The sequence below is a fragment of the Prunus persica genome, chromosome G6 (genome assembly GCF_000346465.2).
Source record: "Prunus persica cultivar Lovell chromosome G6, Prunus_persica_NCBIv2, whole genome shotgun sequence".
Classification (NCBI taxonomy): Eukaryota; Viridiplantae; Streptophyta; class Magnoliopsida; order Rosales; family Rosaceae; genus Prunus; species Prunus persica.
In genome coordinates, this window is record NC_034014.1 from 2,673,169 (window position 1) to 2,692,710 (window position 19,542).

The 19,542-nt window shown below is 38.8% G+C and overlaps 3 protein-coding genes across 7 annotated transcripts; 1 reads left to right on the forward strand and 2 right to left on the reverse strand.

Annotated features, from left to right (window-relative positions):
• Nucleotides 2,196-5,604, forward strand: LOC18774080. The gene has a single exon (XM_007208049.2). It carries the CDS (start codon nt 2,456-2,458, stop codon nt 5,450-5,452), a length of 2,997 nt encoding a protein of 998 aa, XP_007208111.2. The 5' UTR covers nt 2,196-2,455; the 3' UTR covers nt 5,453-5,604.
• Nucleotides 5,985-7,046, reverse strand: LOC18775023 (PRA1 family protein G2). The gene has a single exon (XM_007207106.2). The coding sequence runs from the start codon at nt 6,856-6,858 to the stop codon at nt 6,289-6,291; it is 570 nt and encodes a 189-aa protein (XP_007207168.1). The 5' UTR covers nt 6,859-7,046; the 3' UTR covers nt 5,985-6,288.
• On the reverse strand, nt 9,422-16,881 carry LOC18774051. 5 transcript variants are annotated; one of them, XM_020565093.1, is made up of 5 exons: nt 16,260-16,881; nt 15,256-15,675; nt 13,270-14,455; nt 12,109-12,884; nt 9,422-12,033 (listed from the first exon to the last, which is right to left on the reverse strand). In XM_020565093.1, the coding sequence occupies exons 2-5, from the start codon at nt 15,405-15,407 to the stop codon at nt 9,882-9,884; spliced, it is 4,266 nt and encodes a 1,421-aa protein (XP_020420682.1). In that variant the 5' UTR covers nt 15,408-15,675; nt 16,260-16,881; the 3' UTR covers nt 9,422-9,881. The 5 variants fall into 5 exon arrangements, with proteins under 5 accessions (XP_020420682.1, XP_020420680.1, XP_020420681.1 ...); XM_020565091.1 differs by having other exon boundaries at nt 9,422-12,884; nt 16,691-16,881; XM_020565092.1 differs by having other exon boundaries at nt 9,422-12,884; nt 16,680-16,881.

Below are 19,542 nucleotides of genomic sequence, written 5' to 3' on the forward strand. Positions count from 1 at the left end.
TTTACAAAAATTAAGTTTGATGGATGTCCTTGTATGTCTTTATAAATTAGACTAATTGGGTCATGAAAACTTATCAAAGAACAAAATAGCATGTGCAAAGAGAATAAACCCACTCTAACTTCAATTTTTCTGGGGTGCCATTTGCTTTGTGGTGTAAATGTAATCATGAGACAATCAAACCAGCAAGCAAGCATGAAAGATAGGAGAGTAATTAAATATACAAATCAGGTTTTAATAAGTTGGAAGACATATAAATACATTAATTAATTAATTAGAAACTCAAAAGGCAAAGAGGAAGCAAAGAGAGAGGAGAGGAGACTGTATAATTTATGGAAAAGAGACCAAGCTTTTTAAAGAGTTGAGGACGGTGGCTAAAAGAATTGTGATTGAGACATTATCTGTGTCAGTATGACTTTCCAGCTTTGCCCCAATCATGCATAGAAATGAAAAGATCAGAAACTATGTAGTTTATTTGTATATGCTCTTGCCTTTCATGAAGCCATAGGGTTTTATTTATTTGATTGGAGAGTAATATTGAATAAAAGGCTAATGATCATTATCTCTGCATATGCAAATGAGTATTTAGAATGATCATTATAGGTCCAAACTAAGTAGACAATGACATCGACGGATAATTTTTTTTAAATACAAACTAATCGCATGAACGTAATCACAATTTGTGCTTGAATGGTAGGGTTGCTTGGTGTCACATAGTATGTACGATACAATGTGTAATTTGTAATTTGAAGATAATATGGATTGAAAAAAATTGAGAACATGAGGATAAGCTCGTCATGTTACTCGTTTAATATGAGTTGTTCTCGAATTAGAAATCTCTAACTTATTTAATAAACTAAACGTATTTAAATTGAAAATTTTTAAACTAATCAAAACCTGACACGATACAATCCATCGTCATACCTACATAAACCATTCAAGAGTAAAGCCTCTTTCTTGCAATTTCTACATTTACCTCATCCATATCCATTCCAATGATCACATCTCAATTTTTCAGCAGTGAATCTTATCATGTGCATAAGAATCTAAGATAATATAAAAGGTGACTCCATTTGGAGTGGCCAGAGAACCCATATAGGCAAAAGAAAATCACTCTTGAATGGTAAATTCTTCAGTCCTCTCAGTGAGTCAGTTGGACTAGTCTTTGGTCCAATTTCCCATGCAAATATTATTCAAACTCTGTCGGATGATTTCATTCACTCAGAGGAAAAAACTGCATTGCCAAATATATATATATTGTTTAGGAAACAATTAATATATGGTAAATATTGTTTTTTATTTATGTCTAGTACAATTTGAGTTTGAACCCCATTTGGTTTGGCCACAGACCAACCCAAGTGTACAAATAAGTGAGTTATGGTTGCTCTCCCAATGTCCTTTTCTCCTAGTGCTTGCTTTCTGACCAATCTTTGGCTTCTGTGACCAAGTAAGAGAAATCTCATGTTAGATTTAGAATTGAGAGAGATTAAGATGTACAGCACATAAAACAAAAATAAATTGGCAAACCCCAACACAAATTAATATAATACAAATGCTATGCATTTAACCCTCTGGTGCAACTTCTTTTTAAGCATTTTGGGTAATATTTTATGTTCAAAACCTCACAGATCCAACCCATACATTAGCAATTAGATTCCCCCAATTTCTCTCTCTCTCTCTCTCTCTCTCCATCCAGCTTGTTCAATCACAGAAACAGAAACATAAAGACATGGGCTTCGCAGGAGTTGCAGCAAAGTAGGGCCTTCCTCTTCATCTTAGCCTCCTATCCATCAAAGCCAAGGTAACAAATTGATTGATTTTGAGAATATTGCACCAAATATATATATTTATATATATGGTCATTTTTAGTTGTTATATTATGATTATATAGATCAATCAAAGCAACAACTTCAATCATAAGCTTAAATGATTAGCATTCAAATCTTCCCAAACTATAGGCTTGATGTAAATGCATGAAAAATAAAAAGAACCCGACTCATCATTCACTAAGGTGGATTTTCTGTGCTTCTGTTTCTAACCCTCTTGGTCAAATCTGCTCTCATCAGCTGCAGGATAGAAACAAAAGTCTGGCTCTCACCAAAGATTGGCCCACAATGGCGAGTGATATACATCAAGGACAGAAGATTTCTCCTGTTTGAGTTTTACTGTTGCATTCATCTTCTGGCAGAGTCTTCCCACATCTGAGCCATTCACAGAAACATTGTATCTTTCAGTATATTTTTGAAACTTAAAAAAGAAAGCACAGTAGAAAGCTGAGGGATTTTAGTTCCCTTCAGCCAAAAAATGATTCTTGTGAGGACCTGGGGATGCTCAGTATTCAAAGTACATTGTAGAGAGAGAGAGAGTAGTAACTCTTAAGTACTAATGCTTTCTGGTGAAAAGAACTGAAAGACTGGTGTAGTTTAAATACCTGAAGTGAGATCTACCAAAGCTGCAAATGGCCATGGATGAAGAGAAAGAAGCATCAAAATCTGCTAAAGCTCCCCAGAAAACTCCTCTAGACACCATGGTTTCTAGTGGGCTTACCATCAAAATAGCTTCATCAACGACACCAACAACAAAAACTTGTAGCAGCCAAGAAACAGGTAAAGAGACCTTGCCTTCTCCAAACTTGAAGAACTCAATTGAATCCTCACCATACAACTCTCCATCTCTAGTCTCCCCACCTTCATCAGCATTTGTTTCAGCTCTTCAGTCTCCATACATTTCTCCAAGGGCCTTAACCCCAAAGCCCCAAGAAACCCAAGAGAGCTCAAACCCCACCACACAGCCTTCTCCACTGGTCTCATTATGCCGTGGTTCACAGTCAGATGACATACCAAGCAGTTCTTACACTCCACCGTCAGATCAATATGAATATTCTGATGATGTTTCTGACCCTTTGAAGCTCAAGTTTGACTCTGCACCTCCACGCATTTCTTTTTCCTTCCCTGTCCCTCGGATTTCATTTGCCAAAGGCCCTGTTTCCCCTGCTTCAAATGCCAAGCTGAGGAGCTGTGATGTGTACATTGGGTTCCATGGCCAAAATCCAAGCTTGGTGCGCTTCTGCAAGTGGCTTAAATCAGAGCTTGAGCTCCAGGGTATTGCTTGTTTTGTTGCTGACAGGGCTAAGTACTCTGATACTCAGAGCCAAGAGATTGCTGACAGAGTCATCTGCTCAGTGACATATGGGGTTGTGGTTGTTACTAGTTCTAGCTTTATCAACCATTTGAGCATGGAGGAGGTTAGGTTCTTTGCCCAGAAGAAGAACCTCTTCCCAATATTCTTTGACACTGGGCCTGCTGAAATCTTGGGTCTTCTCAACTACAGCTCAATTGACAAAGAATGTAAAGAAGCCATTGATGGGCTCATGAAGTCCAATGAGTTCAAGCTGGAAGCCAATGAGGGTAACTGGAGGAACATTGTATCGAAAGCTGCCGGGGTTTTACGGGCAAAGCTTGGGAGGCAAAGCGTGTCTCAGACAGATATGGAAGGAGTTGATGAGCTGCCTTTCCCAAGAAACAAGTTCTTTGTGGGAAGAGAGAAGGAGATTATGGAAATTGAAACTGCTTTGTTTGGTTCTTCAGGGGACTACTTAGAGCAAGAATGCTCTATGACCATCATCAAAGGAGAAGCCAGTGGCCATTCTGAAGGCGTAGCAGATGACGAAAGCGAAGTGGTTACCACTAGAGGAGGGAGGTACATTAATTTAGAGATGGGCAAGTGCAAAGAGCCCAATTTAGAGGCTTGGATTGAACCAGTGGTGGGAAGAAATTCATTCAAGAGGTCGAAGTACAAGAAGTCGAAAAGTGGGAATTACAAGAGCTTGGGAAGCAGTGTGATCTGCTTAAATGGGGTTCCAGGCATTGGAAAGACTGAACTTGCACTGGAATTTGCTTACAGGTATTGCCAAAGGTACAAGATGGTCTTGTGGATTGGTGGGGAAGCTAGATATTTTAGGCAGAACATATTGAATCTGTCTCAGAATTTGGGATTGGATGTGAGTGCTGATGCTGAAAAAGATAGGGGACGAATTCGAAGCTTTGAGGAGCAGGAATTTGAAGCATTCAAGAGAGTCAAGAGGGAGTTGTTCCGGGACATGCCTTATTTGATTGTGATTGATAATCTTGAGACTGAGAGGGAGTGGTGGGAAGGGAAGGATCTACATGACTTGATCCCAAGGAACACAGGAGGGTCTCATGTGATCATCACAACTAGGCTGTCCAAGGTAATGAATTTTGATGCAATGCAGCTTCCACCGTTGCCGGTTTCAGATGCAATGATTTTGATCAGAGGAAGAAAAAAGAAAGATTACTCAGCTGAGGAGTTGGAAATTCTGATGAAATTTGATGAGAAATTAGGAAGGCTGAGCTTTGGTTTGTGGCTGATTGGGTCACTGCTTTCTGAACTAGCTATTGCCCCCTCTGCTCTCTTTGAAGCTATCAGCCAAATGCAACTTGACGAAGGCTCTCCTTGTCCGTTCATAAGCATCACTGAAGAGCAGTATTACAAGAACAACTCTTTCCTAATGAAAGTCATATCGTTTTGCTTCGCCGTCTTACAGCAATCTAGTGGGATCATCAACCTTCTTGCCTCAAGAATGCTTCTTGTTGGTGCCTGGTTTGCCCCAACACCTATTTCCTTGACTCTTCTGACTACCGCAGCTAACAATATGCCCGCCACTAAAAGCCGGCTCAGGAAATGGACGAATTGCATTAGTGTCACATTTGGCTCCTGCTCTAGTTGCTTTGCACCACAAGCATGGAAGAGTGCTGAAGAAGACTCAGCCCATCTTCTTGTTAAACTAGGACTAGCGCGAACAGCGAAAAAACCATTCGGATGTTGGATCCAGTTCCATCCCATAACGCAGGTATATACAAAGAGAAAAGAAGGTTTAGTAGCTGCCAAGGCAACAGTTCAGGGCATAAGGAAAATTGGCAATCCATTGGTAAACTTAGACCACCTGTGGGCTACTGCATTCCTTGTTTTCGGGTTCAAATCAGAGCCTCCTCTCGTGCAGTTAAAGGCGATCGACATGGTTTTATACATAAAAAAGACAGCCCTCCCTCTTGCAATTAGGGCCTTCACAACCTTCTCCAGATGCAACTCAGCATTGGAACTTTTAAAGGTTTGCACAAATGTACTTGAGGAAGTAGAGAAGTCCTTTGTCTCTCAAATACAAGACTGGTGCCACGGATCTCTCTGTTGGAAGAACAAGTTGCAAAGCAACCAAAGGGTGGATGAATACGTGTGGCAAGACGTGACATTGTTGAAGGCGACATTACTGGAGACCAGGGCGAAATTGCTGCTTCGGGGCGGGCATTTCGACAGCGGTGAAGAGCTGTGCAGAACTTGTATTAGTATCAGAACAGTTATGCTGGGTCACAACCATGCTCAAACCTTGGCAGCTCAAGAAACTTTGGCAAAGTTAGTAAGAATGAGGAGCAAAATATAATGGGAAATCCTCATGTTTGAAACCAACAATCCTTTTGTTCTAAGGAACTCAGTTTTGTTAACACTTGTAATCAATCTAGTTAGTTGTAATATCAGCAATTTAGATCATATATTTTCCACTACTGCTATTTGCTTACCAATATTGCACCAGAAGCAATCAGAGTGAACTTAACCAAAAAAAAAGCAATCAGAGTGACTTTCTCCAGCAAATTAAGAGCAATAAAAAAAAGTATGGTAGTTTGAGAGTGGACCCTTAGTTTTGTTTTGTTTCATTTCATTTGATCTCCTAAATAAATACTCAATCAAGGCAGGGTCCCAAGTTGATAGCAAAGCCATAAAAGGTTGGCTGCTGTGTGACACAATCAATTATGGTTAGAGAGAGAGAGAGAGTGACAAAGACCCTTCTTTCTTTCTTCTATCAGTGTAAATGCAGTGCATAAAATTTTATATGCAATTTGCAAAATTACAAGTAGTCAATGAAAGCAATCTTTGAGCCAACAAACCCAACAAGTAGAAAATTAATAATACAAGCATTAAATTTAGTAAAATTTCTTCATTCCATTCCATCAGAAAAATAATAGAAACCCATAAATCAATGGTTACAAGAGAAACACACTATCATTTTTCACTCTATTATTAGTTACACACCTAACAAATCAGTCAAACATCAGTCAAACCCCAACACTCCACAATCCACACACACCCAAAAAAATTCAACCAAAACAAAAAGAAAACGACAATGAAATGCTTGTCGTTTGGTTTTCCAAGCCACAGAATGCAACAAACTCATCAACCCCAAATAATAAAATAATTATTGAAATATGAATTTAGGGTTTATCAGCCTGATGGAGAAGTGGGCCCGATCAAGCCTTGGGAAGCAGCGTCATTCTCGTTGAGAAACAAGCCTTCCGGGTTCCGGAGCAGCCCGTGGACCCCACACAACACAAGCCCAACTACAAGGCCCAATAAGACACTCCCAAGTCCACCGCTGGCCCAAACAACCAAAACAGATATCAATCCCAGACCCACCAGCACGGCCCAATCGCTGACGTGGTGGCCCCACACCTCAAGTGGGTCCTCCCTGAAAAAATAGATCACCAGCCACAGCCCCACGACGGCCGCCGTCACCACAAGCCATCCCGGGCTTCCGATGAGCGAGAGGGCCCCACAGGCGCCGATCAGGAGCAAGTAATTGACCCGGAAGTGGTTGGCGTTGGTCCGGATCCGGGTCAGCGCGGCGGAAAACGAGTCGGGCCGGTCGAGTGAGGAGGCGAACTCGGGCCATTGGCGGCGGCGGGAGACGGCGTCGTTGAGGTTTTTGATGGATCGGGTGATGGCATCGGAGCCGGAGACGGAAATGGGTATGCTGGTATAGGTTGGTGGTGTGACGGAGTGTGACGGTGACATTTGGTTTTCGTTTTCGATGGGGTTTTTGATTGAATGTTTGACTTGGCAACTACCCTTCAACTATGTTTGTGTTTCTTCTGTGAGTTTGATTGGTTGGTAAGTGGGCCTCAGACTCTGACAGAGAGAGAGAGAGAGAGAGAGAGAGAGAGAGAGTTACCCCAAAAAAATATATTGCACTTGAACTCAAAATGCTCAATTCAATTACCAAATTACTTTCAAGCCAGTTGGGGATCCAAATAAACTCACAAAACATAAAGATTTTTGATACTATTGGGGTAGGGGAATCAAATCTAGGATCTCTCATTCTTTAATATCGCTCAAGTAGTTAAGAGCATTTAACTCTGCACTCGAAGGCCTAACTCAAGCCTCTTGCACAAACATGAAGGTTCTATATGTTTGAATTTCATGGATTGTTCGACTTGGGTTGCATGGATTTCTAATAAAATTTCTCTTCGGCCCAAACAAAAAAAATCGTTGAACTAAAATTAGAGATTCGAGTCACAAGTTCAAGCCAACATAAAATTTGAACCTTATTGTTTAATATACCATGTCTATTAACTAATATAATGTGATTTAGCTGGTAATTCGAATTGGGAATAAGCTTAAGATTTGGAGCAATGCAGACCCAACCCTTCTAACATTTCATTTGACTTCAAATTTGGAACTGAGTTGTAGCGAGTGTATTTTACAAGTTATTGCAGTTAAATAAATTATTAGCGTTGGATTTTTGACTCTTTGTGTGTTGTCCATACGTGCTCAAATTGAGCAGCTAGAATCATTTCAACATGGTTTTGCTCAAAGACAAAACTATTTTCATAAACCCATAAAAGGTCAAGTCCCCTGGAAAAAAAAATACCACTTCCACCAAAACACGGGACATTTTTCAAACCAAACTCAAATGCGTTTTATACAGAATGTGGGTGGGAATGTCTTTTTCATAATTAATATAATTAACGAAAATGATTAAGCTAATAGGTAGCACTATACAAATAGTGAGGAGCATCATATATACTATGTTTGGAACTCTATAGACTGGTCAATGCTATTATAATGAGAGAGAGAGATTCGAAGGGTACGTGTAGAACACAACAAATACTTTTTTTCTCTCTCTCAAGATTGAACACCAGATACTTCTCTCTCTCTCTCTCTCTCTCTCTCTCTCTCTCTCTCTCTCTCTCTCTCTCTCCGTTCAAAGTATGCTTTTGAGAGGCCACATTAGAATTAGAATAAAGTGACAAGAAGAAAGACAAAGAATGGCCCACAAAACACAATTGCACAAGTAGAGCCATTGTCTTTGTGAAGAGTGTGTAATGGGGGAGGGTCCAGCTTTCACCATGCAAAATTTACATCCCCACGTTCCATCCCATTTGCCTAACCCCCGACCCCCAATTTTTTAAACACACAAAAACAATAGCTTTTTAATTACCTATCATGTTGTCCTTATAAAAAGGAAAAGAAAGGTGCTCGATATGCTCATCTATTAACTAATTAATTAAATTCGAGAGAACGGCTCTTTCAACAAACGAAAGTAACGTTAAAGAAATCATATTGTTATACCATATTATGTATCATATCAAATTGTATCGGGACATACCCGTTTCTATTAGTTGTGCGTGACTTCCTAGTTATATCTTTCAGCAAAACAGGAACTGCCAATAGTACCACGTACTGCATTAATATTATTATTGAGCAAAGCATATTATTGCGAATCCAACGGCCATTTTATTTTGTATTTTTTCAATTTGTCGTTTTTTATGTACCTTAAATTGACCATGCACCTCTCTCATTCTCTCGCGTTCATTCATTCATATAGTACCATTTTTTCGTTGTGCATTGTACGTAGCATGGAAATTGAGGTGGAAGATAAAGCAAGAAACGAAGAAATAAGTGACTTAAAAACTGCCAAAAGTTAAAACATTCTATGAGTTTTATTGGCAACAGGGTCTCAGTCATCACTGTAGCCTCTGCATTTTCTCTAGTCATAAGACCCCACATCAAATAATATCTATATATATGTAAGTCTACAGCTAGCTAGCTAAAAGATACACTGTCTCGGCAAAATCTAATGGTGGAGCCTCTCATCTCTTGGTGCCTAGAAAGAAAACACATACAATATTAATGATAAAATTCAAAACCAGGAGAAGATATCATCAAATGGTTCGATGTATGATTTGCCATATATATACATCTTTGTTGGCTATCGGCGTAGGTTTCTGCATGTGGGTTTTTCATCGTGAAAGTTTTTGAAATGTTCGTTCATAGTTATTCCTATCAAGTTAATTTGGTATTTCTCCCCTTGTGTCGTTTTATTTTATAGTATTTTATGTTCCTTTAGCTCGAGGCAAGGAAAATCATATTCAGAAGCCTTCCTCTTCAAACCAAGATTTGTATCACCATTTTATTATCAAATTTTATGCTTCAACATTGGCAATAACGCCAGATACAATCGATGCTACTTTTTAACTTAGCTTCATGTTTAATTGGTTTTACTTCAAAATAATTTTCTCTATGGTTTGAAGTACTCAAATACGTATGGAAAGCGCAGATGAACCAAAACCAAATCAGAAAATAATAGATTTTCTAAACTAGAGCTGCTGTTGCTTGTAATTCACATTTAACTGAGGCAAAAACACATGAAAGTAGCTCTAACAAAATTCTATAAAATAAAAAAAGAAGAAAATACAAAATAAAACCTTCCTTACAGCAATGCTCGACTATATATATTGACTTTGAGCCAAGCTTTTATGTCAACTATATATTATTCATGGATCCCTTATACATTGTCTATTCTCTGGGTAGCATCCCTAAGCAGAAGCCTGAAAAACTGCATTGTTTTGAACCAACATTTGGTACAGTGAATATCTCTATCTTTGATCAACCGCCATTCCCTCTTCTTTTATCCCCCAAAAGTTTCCAGCGATCTATCTACGAGCATTCTAGGATCAGTACAGAGTTTGATTAAAGCAAACCTGGTTGTGCTCAAAACCAGGTGAAAATAGCCACTTTCAAACACAACTCGGTTACTATGAGAAGCTCGGAGAATTGTAAACTGTAGGTCTCAGATGACTTCTTGAAGATGACGATGCCGCAAGAATAGGAGTCCGCTGCAGCACACCAGAACCTTCTGAAGTACAACTCCACCGGGCAGGACTTGCATTGCCTCGTCGGGAGGGAATTGTATGCAAGGCGGTGTTGTACAAACCTGGTGATCCACAGAGAAGAGAAGGGTCCTGTGACTCATAACAAGAGAAAGGATTCACACGCTGTGAGTTATAACTGGGAGCTGCTGGAACTGGAATGCCAGAACACACTACTTGGCCTTCCCTCGACCCTTCTGAGTAGTTTGAAACATTACAGGCCAAATCTGGTTCACTTTCAGGATCATCAATTATGATAATCTCTTTATTTGCACTGGAAGCAGAATCTGAATTCCTGCGTCGGTGGTCAGGAGTGTTCATAACTCTCTCCATTTGAAATGCGGGTGCTCCAATGGGTTTGCTTATATTCTTGTTCTGTGGGATTGGAAAATTGTAGTCACCTTTATACTCATGAGATTCCATGGATGCCACAAAACCAACATCCGTATGCTGCTGTGAAAACAAGCTTACAGGTCCTCGTGCAACCACTTGTGGTGTCTTCGGATTGCTGTAGGTCCTAAAACTGTTGAAGTGCGCTGTATCAAAGCATTCCCCCACTTTGTTATGGGGATCTTGACCAAAGATAACTGAACCATGAGGAAGACTATGATGGAAGGAATGGTAAAACTGATTTTGATTGCCAGGAACAACTCCTGAGAATGTTGGGAACTGTGAAGTTAGATGGTTAATTGGGGCATGTGATTGGGCCTGCACCGGCGGAGCTGATGCATCTTCATCTCTATTGACCACCATCAAATTCTTTCCCATCAGCCGGAGTATGGAATTAGAAGCAGATGGACTAACAGAATCACAATCACTGTGACCAGATAACTTCCCTTTGCCATCTGGAGAACCCTTCAAAGGAATGGGACCTGCAGATGACTTAGTGACAGGGAAAACCATCTGTTCAGATCTTGAAGTTGGGAAACCATTCGGAAAGGTGTCTGTCATGTCAGACCTCGTCTCCACATTGTTGGTTCTTGTGTTTGGATTGCAAACCACTTGCTTTCCCATGGCAGGCAGTGCCATTGCTCGTCGCCTTAATAGCGGTGATTCTTGATAATTTAAAGCCACACCCTGAAAGGTTCTCTCCTTTCTTTGACAACAGCAAGGTTGATCGTTACCTTTGAAGCTGAGAGGTCCCCTCTCAAGAGATGTCTTGTTGACTTTAAAGTTCTCTCTATCAAAAGCAAGTCTTTCTGCTGCTATAGCAGTTATCTGTTGAGCTGCAGCAGCATTAATTTCTACACAAGGATCAATGATTGCATGTGATAGGCCCGACCTGATGTTGTCTTGAACTGATTGAGGTCCTATAGATGATAATGGTTCAGAATACTTCAGATCACATTTTGTCCCAGTGGAATTAGAGATGGTTGATGTTGTAGAAAGAGGTGAATCTGATGAATCCCCATCAATAAAATCAAGCTGATCTTGAGATGATTGAACTCGGCTCGTGGTTAGTGAAGAGTTCCCTTGAAAATCATCTGACCCCATATCTCTAGGACTTGGCAAAAATGATCCTGGTGGCCCTGGAATAGGTATTGGATCAACCTCGGGAAAATAGCTTCCCTGGCCAACTTCCGAGTCCATTTCGTCGGCATTACTAAGATTCTGCCCGAGTGGGGCGTCTTCCACTTCATCAGCAGAAAACATCTCTTGCTCGTTACTATTTCTTGGATCAGCTGGACTTGCCAGTGCTTCAGATTCGGAAAAAGGTCCCTTATATTTTTGACAGTCGGATTTGGCTTTGAAACGGCCACTCGGTATGTGAAGTTCAGGATCTACTGTATTGCAAAAACTAGTAACAGTCTCCCCAACACCTATTAGGGAAGACGTTTCAGTAACAATGTCATTACCGAGGATTTGATTCTCCTGAGCGTCTCCCAAGCCATCAATTCTAACAGAAGAATCCATCTTTTCCCTCTCATCATGTCCATAACACTCGGATGCAAATTGTGAACTCTTCAAGGCCATGGTTTCTTTCCTTCCAGAGATACTTATGGAACCTCTATTTTGTCTCCTTTGCAACACAGTGTTTCTGCAAATAGATATTTCGTCAGTAATATCTCCTCTTCTAGACCGCTTTCCAGCACAATTATACATGAAATCATACCGTTGATCAGGCTCAGAATTCCGGGGAGCAACCTCTTTATCAACTTCGACCCTTTCATGCACTTGATTCTTAACAGCTGGGCTTTTAGCCACAATGGAATTGGATTCAGTCAAAGATAACCCACCGCCAACAGACAACACATTTTTCTTTGATAAGGGGGATTTCATGGCATTTGATCTGGAGGCATCACGACTCTTAGATGGTTTTGTGCTAGCATCTGGAGGACTATCAAAATTTTCAGATAGACCTGCAGCAGAACCAACTTTATTGTTGCTCAAAGGTGCAAAGTTCCCGTCAGAGTTTGTGAGGTTCAGGTTGCAACTATCAGGAGCAAAATTTCTGTCTTCACTAAACTGATTGGAGTTTCGCTGAAGGGACCTCTCAAGATTATCGCTGATATCAGCACCAGGAAAGGGACTTCCTGCTCTCTTTCTCCCAGGAGAGCAGTCACTCTTGTCACTGTCTTGAGCTTCATAATATACATTCTCTGTGCTCCCACTTTTTTCTGGAGAAGAATTTTGATCTCCAGAAAAATTCATTGGTTTTATAGCACGGTTTCTCTCCACAAGACAGTTATCTAAACCTCCTTGATCACCCTCAACCAAAAAATTCTGAGACACATGCTTCTTGTTGAACTTCTTTACAACACCAGTCCGTTTGGAGCAAGCCCATCGTCTTAAAGCTCCAGGATTGCAGGAATTGGCCTGCTTCTCCATTTGCTGTCCCTCGTCCTTGGAACTTTCTTTCACTCCATAACTTTCTTGACTCCCATGAATCTGTTTAAAAACAATTTTGCCATATGTTAATTTATAAACCACCATATTTGCAACAAAGAGGTTTCTTAAACTTGTAATTCAAAAGAAAAGCAGTGTTAGCAAAGAAAATCCAACGAAAAGCAGTGAGAAGCATATTGAGGGCATGTAATATAATTTTCATTCTGAAATATAGCAATGCTTTTGTCTTTATTCATTTTCCTTGCGTGGCATCAAAGTGCATGTTGTCAATAAGTTGGTGAGACATAAGGTGAAATTAGTAGCCTGTCTTGAGGAACTTCTTTAGTCAAACAAATGACTTTAAGAAAAACCGTGAAGAGATGTATATAAATAAATCAGTAGAAGAGGGTAAAAGACCATGTAAATACATAAAGCAAGAACGGCGTACCTGAGAAGAATGAGCCTTGGAAGAGAAAAAGTTTTTGCTTTGAGGAGCAAGTTTAAGGTACTTGTGATGTTTAGATGCATGGCGCTTTTGCTTTTTGGCTGAAAGGAATTTGCTTCCTTTACCCCGTTTCAAAGGTTTTCTTGGTCGAAGATGCTCTACCACTTTAGGCACTGATGGAGATGGCGCGTCATCAAACTTGGATAAAATCCTAACTTTGGTGCCATTGGCGTCCACATAGACTGCACCAACATCGATATCATCAGGATGGGCTGAGGACACTCTTTGCCTTTTCTCTTCAACAGGCATCTCAGAGTGCTCATTATCCTGAGTAGGAAAGCTTGAAACACTAGTGGCCCAGCTGGAACCATTTCTTCTATCAAGATCTTCTAATGTGCAATGCTGGGCAGTAGTATATATATCCACCATCAATTTGGTCTTCCTTGGCTTAATTCTGTGCCTTGTTAGTTTATTAGAATCCACAGTCCACTTGGGAGTTGACTCCCCGGAAAGGCACTGATCAATATGAGCATTCAAGGTGGTATTAGAAGACGATGAGAAGGTTTTGCAAACAGGGCAAATTTTTGAAGTCATTGTTTCTGAAACGGCAGTACAATTTGAAGCAATATCTTCAGTTGAGCTTCTCTCGGAGTGGCTGCTGAATTTTACTACCAATCTGCACTTCTTACCCGAGGGTCGGGTCTTGCTTTCTCTCTTGTTGGCAACAACAACAGGAAGACTTACAGCTTTAACTTCAACTGAGGCAGCTTCCAATGAAGTACCAGTTCTTAACAGTGGGCTTGATTGCCTGTTGGTAGGAACTGACTCTTCTATTTCAGATTGAGAAATGCTTGTAGTTGTGGATGGAAAATCATTTTCTCCTTCAGACCTGCATGAAGTTGTTGTTGTGTCCGTGCAAGCTTCCGCTAGCTTCTCCTTCAGTATGGTATTGTTGGACGAGTCCAATACTACATGATCATCATGTCCAGAAGATTCTGCAATATCAAGATTGCTTTCGTTTTCATTTTCAACAGTACATCTCTTAATGGATTGGTTCTTTGCTGCATCAAGACTTTGAAATGGTGGCAACAGATCCTTCACGCCATGTTTCAAACAAAGTTGCAAATTCTTCTGGGAAAAAGGCCAGTTGGTCTGGATATCCTTGCTCCGTGAAGTAAAAACATAATCTCTGCGGAACAAAACATCATATCTCATTATTAACTTAATTGGTCAATTGCAATGCATGACTCATCTAAGCCACCTTTAGACCGAGTCCAAAGAGAACACAAACTACGTTACTGTTAGACACCCTTTTATTGTATGTTAATTTTTAACAAAGAAAGGGAATATATATGGACCATGGAACTAAAAAGGAAAGAAAGAAAAAAAAAATTACACACATACACACACACAACAGTAGAGAAAAATCCAAGATATGCCCAAGTGAGTTGGAGATTCGATGATCTAGGAACTCAGAAGATGTCTGCAGATATGGTCTGAACAAGCTCTGAGATTAATTAAAACTCATGGCAAATAAAGGTGACATGAAATCACAAGCAACAACATTGGGGGAAGAAAAGCAAGTAAAAATCCTGGAAATCTAGTTGGGTAGATTAAGAGCATGAATTAAGGAAATAAAACACATGAAGAAACGTGTGGCTTTGTGGGATTCAGAGCCGTGAAAGAGTTCATTATTAGCCAAAGCAGGCAAAATCCCCAAACACTAAAAATAGAGACAAGATGGGGGTGTGGTCATGACTTAGGCCCCATGTTGGACTGAGCCACAAGCAACAACATGCATCTCTGGATCTGACTCAACACGCTCTAAGATGGGATAAACTTTGAGATCGCAAAGAGAAAAAGAGAAGCAGTTAGACCCATGATAGGAAAAACAAAACCAAGCTGAGTTATGATCATAATCAACAACTATTCATTCCCTCCTCCAATGAGAGAGAGAGAGAGAGAGAGAGAGAGAGAGAGAGAGATTACCTTATGGAGAACTTGGGAAGGGGTGGCTTTGATAGATCTACTACCTCTGGAAAGGACGGAGTTTGAGAGGCCTTCTCATCATCACTACTATCTTTGATCAGTGCTTGTGGATGACATGGGGGATCTGGTGGAAGGTTTTCAACGGATAACATCTGATGAAAAGCTTCTCTCTTCTTGTGCTGTCTTCCCAACAGTCACAAGCTCTACTAATACCTCTACCTCCGGGCCTTATCTTTAACTTAGATTTCAGCATATATAATGATAGGCCAGCCCTCCCTTTCTCTCTCACTGTCTCTCTCTCTCTCTCTCTTACTCTTACTCTTTACTCTAAGCACCACCACCACCACCACACACTATCAGAAAGCAGCAGCTGCAGAAAAATCAAACAAGCCCACTAGAATCTTCATCCATATCAGCAGCCTGCAATTAAGAGAAATGGAAAGGGGCATGAGATCATGGATTTTGGTAAAGACCCAGATGAACACGGCAGAGTATAGAAGATTCCAGACCCCTCAAGAACGTTATTTTATGTGACGGGAAAGAGTGAATTTAAAGCGTATGTGTTTGAAAAATCAAAACACCAAGGAACCCAATTGAGCAAGCAAAGAACAAAATAGGCAAACTAACAAAAACCCACAAGCAAAGATATCTGCTCAAGTCTTAAAAGTTCATGGACTGATATTTTATGTGGGGAAGCCCAGGAAAATTGAGGCTTTAGACTCAACAATCCACTAGCTAGCTAGCTAGCTAGCTACCATAGCTCAGCAATCAATCAAATCTATGAAAATCAAAAACATACAGAGTTGGAAGTTTACAAAAGCAAGAGATCATGAACCCCCCAGATGAAGAAATTTGTTTATGAACAAGAAATCTCAAATGAAACAACAGAAAGAGTGAGGGAAAGAAGGAGATTTACGAAGAAGAAAACAAACTTCAAAGGTTGAAAGCTAGACAGACTAAGAAGCCCAAATCTTAGGGGCATGCAAATGAACAGTAGGACTGACCTCAACACATCTCACCATAACAAAGTCCTGTGTAAATCTCATGACCAGATTCTGATAGTTTTTTCATTTGTTCAAACCGGAAGCTAATGAGCGGTCAAACAATCCAAAAGACCCAGAAATTCAAAACACATGAAAAACGAGATTTCCGTTCAAGCTAAGGAAACAGACGAAGACCAAAGAAAAAGAAGAAGAGAAAAAAAAAACCAAAAAGAAGCAGTCTTTGAGCAAGAGAAAACAAACCACAGATCAAGGAAATCGCTGAGAAGATGATGGTATTGGTTTTGAAGCTCTTTTTTTTTTCTGGGTTGGTTTGGACTGGAAATGAGAAAAAAAAATGAAGTCTTTGTAGAGACTAATAAGCAACAAAAGAGAAAGAGAAGAAGAGAGAGAGAGAGAGAGAGAGTAGTGAGAAAACAGCACCACCCACTCACACATCAAAAGGGCATCAGGTTCTCTTTCTCTCCAAAAAGCAGGTTTGTACCATTAAACACCACGATTCACCTCCCATCTGTGAATATGCGTTAAGAGAGTTTTGAAGAGAGAGAGAGAGAGTGAGAGATAGAGATGGAGATAGAGAGAGAGAGAGAGAGAGAGAGAGAGAGAGAAAGTAAGAGAGAGGAAGAGTGTGGTGTTTTCCTCTATAAAAATAAAAAATAAAAACAAAGAAATACATAGAAAGCTGTCCTATCCTATACCTACCCTACAGCCCCTCATATGTCATACAAATTTCTTTCATTTTTTAATTCTTGATTTTTATCATGCCCATTGCCCCTCTCTCAATTGTCTGTTTTGCTCACTTTCTTTCTCCCAAATTCCAATCTCAGACGCCCATCTTGTCCCACTACACGACAAACTCTCCCTGTTGACAATTATCACCACCGTGGAAATATCACTTTTAACCCCCCCCTCCCTCCCTCTTCTTTTATCTATTTCAAAATCAAAAACAATGGAGTTTTTTTTGAACCGGTTAACATGTTAACATTTTTTTTTTTTTTTAAATTTTACGAAACCGATTAACATGTTATGTTGTTAAACAGAATTCAACTTCTCAAACAATTTGATGTTACCTTATCTGTCAGTCCATCCTCGATATGTTACGTTGTTATCCAATTTAACTTGTTAATAAGTTCAATGTATTTACATCATCTATTAGTCATATATACTATGCTATATTATCAGATAATTTGATATGTTATGTATTCTAATAATTTAACATGTTACCTTATCAGATAGTTTAACATGTTAATTAGTTCAATGTATTTACATCATTTATTAGTTGTGTATTAAGTTATATTGACAAATAATATAATATGTTACGTATTTTAGCAATTCGGCATGTTACCTTATAATTTAACATGTCAAAAGTATGTATGGAATAAAATTTTATACTATGAAATTAATGAATATCAAGCCATCATATTTGAATGTAACCCTACCCTAACTGATCTTCCAATAATATAACATGGCAAATTAAACACACACATATATATTTATATATAATCTTAGAGTTTTAGGCTCCGTTTAGTTCACGGAACGAATTTGATGGGAAATCATTTCCTATGTCATTCTCAAGGGATGAGAAATGAAATATTCATTTCCCATGTTTGGTAATACTGGGAAAGTAACCGGGAAATATCACTTTATTTCATTTCTCATGTTTGTTTTGAGTATGAATGGAAAACAAAGTTTGTATAAATTTTCAATTATACCCATATTAAATCAAATAAAAAAAGAATGCATTTAATGATATATTATAATTCTAAATTATTAATAGGGACAAAATGGTCATAAAAAATATTTATTTAATATTTGCTTATTTTTCCAAATTTTCCCATAAAGAGGAAAAAAAAACCCAAGTTGGGAGGATGACTTCACTTTATTCTCTACTTTCTCACAGGTCAGGTAACGATTTCCCATATCTAGACTTACCAAACATGGAAAATCAATTAATTTTCCATTCCCAAATCTTATTTCTTATAAACCAAACGGAGCCGTAATGTACCATACAAAAATATAACATGTAACTATTTTTTAAAATTTGGTTGGATATTATTGTTGTTATTAGAAAAACATAGATAAAACTTAAAAGGCAATCTACCATCAGGATACTGTTTTGTAATATTAGCCTGCAGGGCCCTGCTCCTCTGTTATGGTGTGCCCTACCCATTAAATACAAAGAGACTCGTAGTCTTTTTTATTTATTTATTATGTATTAAACTTGGAATTGGAGGCCTAAAAACACTGCAGTTTTCGCTTTCTCAGCGACTTTAATGGTGAACCTTGGCACCTATCATAATGTCCCCTCCTTTTTAACTATTATCGTATCTATTACGTTCACCCATTTTTTCCAACATCATTATTAATTGTCGTTCTTGTTATTTATATATATGCACAATTATTGTCCTTATTTAACCACACATATGCTCTTCTTTTGGTAACCAAAAAGATAATAATAAGAAATAATTAGATCAACATTATGCATTATATGGAAATTAAGACCCAACTACTAATAGTTTAATCAAATTGACGGGATAAGCTACCAACTAACTAATCTTTGGTCAGTAGTAGTTATTTCAACTTAGTTAAACGAGGTCTTGTATTCGACTCACATAAATAACCATGATCTTAAAAATATTCTATTATTGTGATCCGTTGTAACTTTGTTATATTTTATACATATTCTATCGCTTATCTAAAAAGAATTTAGCAGGATAAGATTAAATCTTATGCTAGTTACATGTTTAGATATATATATATATATATATATATATGAGCTTTATACTTTATTGAACTAGATTAGAATGAATAAGTGATTAGCATTTAATACCTTTAACCACTTTAAATTATCAATTTCTTTATTGCTTTGACTTTTACCTCTTCTATAGAGCTACTTTCATCACACATGGTGAGATTATTAAGATTAAGTTTAAACTTAGCCGCTAAGAGAGAGGAAAAAAAAAAGGGAGAGAAAGCTTCATATCGGGGGGTTTTCTTTTGGATTTCGTCGGATTTTTAGTGTTCTCCAGTTTTTGGTGGACCTATGTCAATCTACTCTTTTTTTGACACTAATCATTGGTGCGTTGAGGCCTTGGAGTAATTAGGTAGTGTTCTATATGTCATGTCCCGAATAAAGGTTAGTAGTTGGTTTTTCTTTTGTTGACGTTGTTTTAAATTTTTAATTTTGGTTTAATTTATTCAAGAAAGTCCATAACCTCTATGATTTTTCTGTGTTTTTTCTCTCATAATTTCATAAACTAGTTTACTAAATGTTCTTAGTCTCTTT

Excerpts from the sequence above, each read along its gene's own strand:
- LOC18774080 (XM_007208049.2), top strand. The coding sequence starts at position 2,456 with ATGGCCATGGATGAAGAGAAAGAAGCATCAAAATCTGCTAAAGCTCCC.
- LOC18775023 (XM_007207106.2), bottom strand. The coding sequence starts at position 6,858 with ATGTCACCGTCACACTCCGTCACACCACCAACCTATACCAGCATACCC.
- LOC18774051 (XM_020565091.1), bottom strand. The coding sequence starts at position 15,407 with ATGTTATCCGTTGAAAACCTTCCACCAGATCCCCCATGTCATCCACAA. Across the intron at positions 14,456-15,255 it reads CTTCCCAAGTTCTCCATAAG|AGATTATGTTTTTACTTCAC; the intron begins GTAATCTCTCTC and ends TTTGTTCCGCAG. Across the intron at positions 12,885-13,269 it reads CCAAGGCTCATTCTTCTCAG|ATTCATGGGAGTCAAGAAAG; the intron begins GTACGCCGTTCT and ends GTTTTTAAACAG.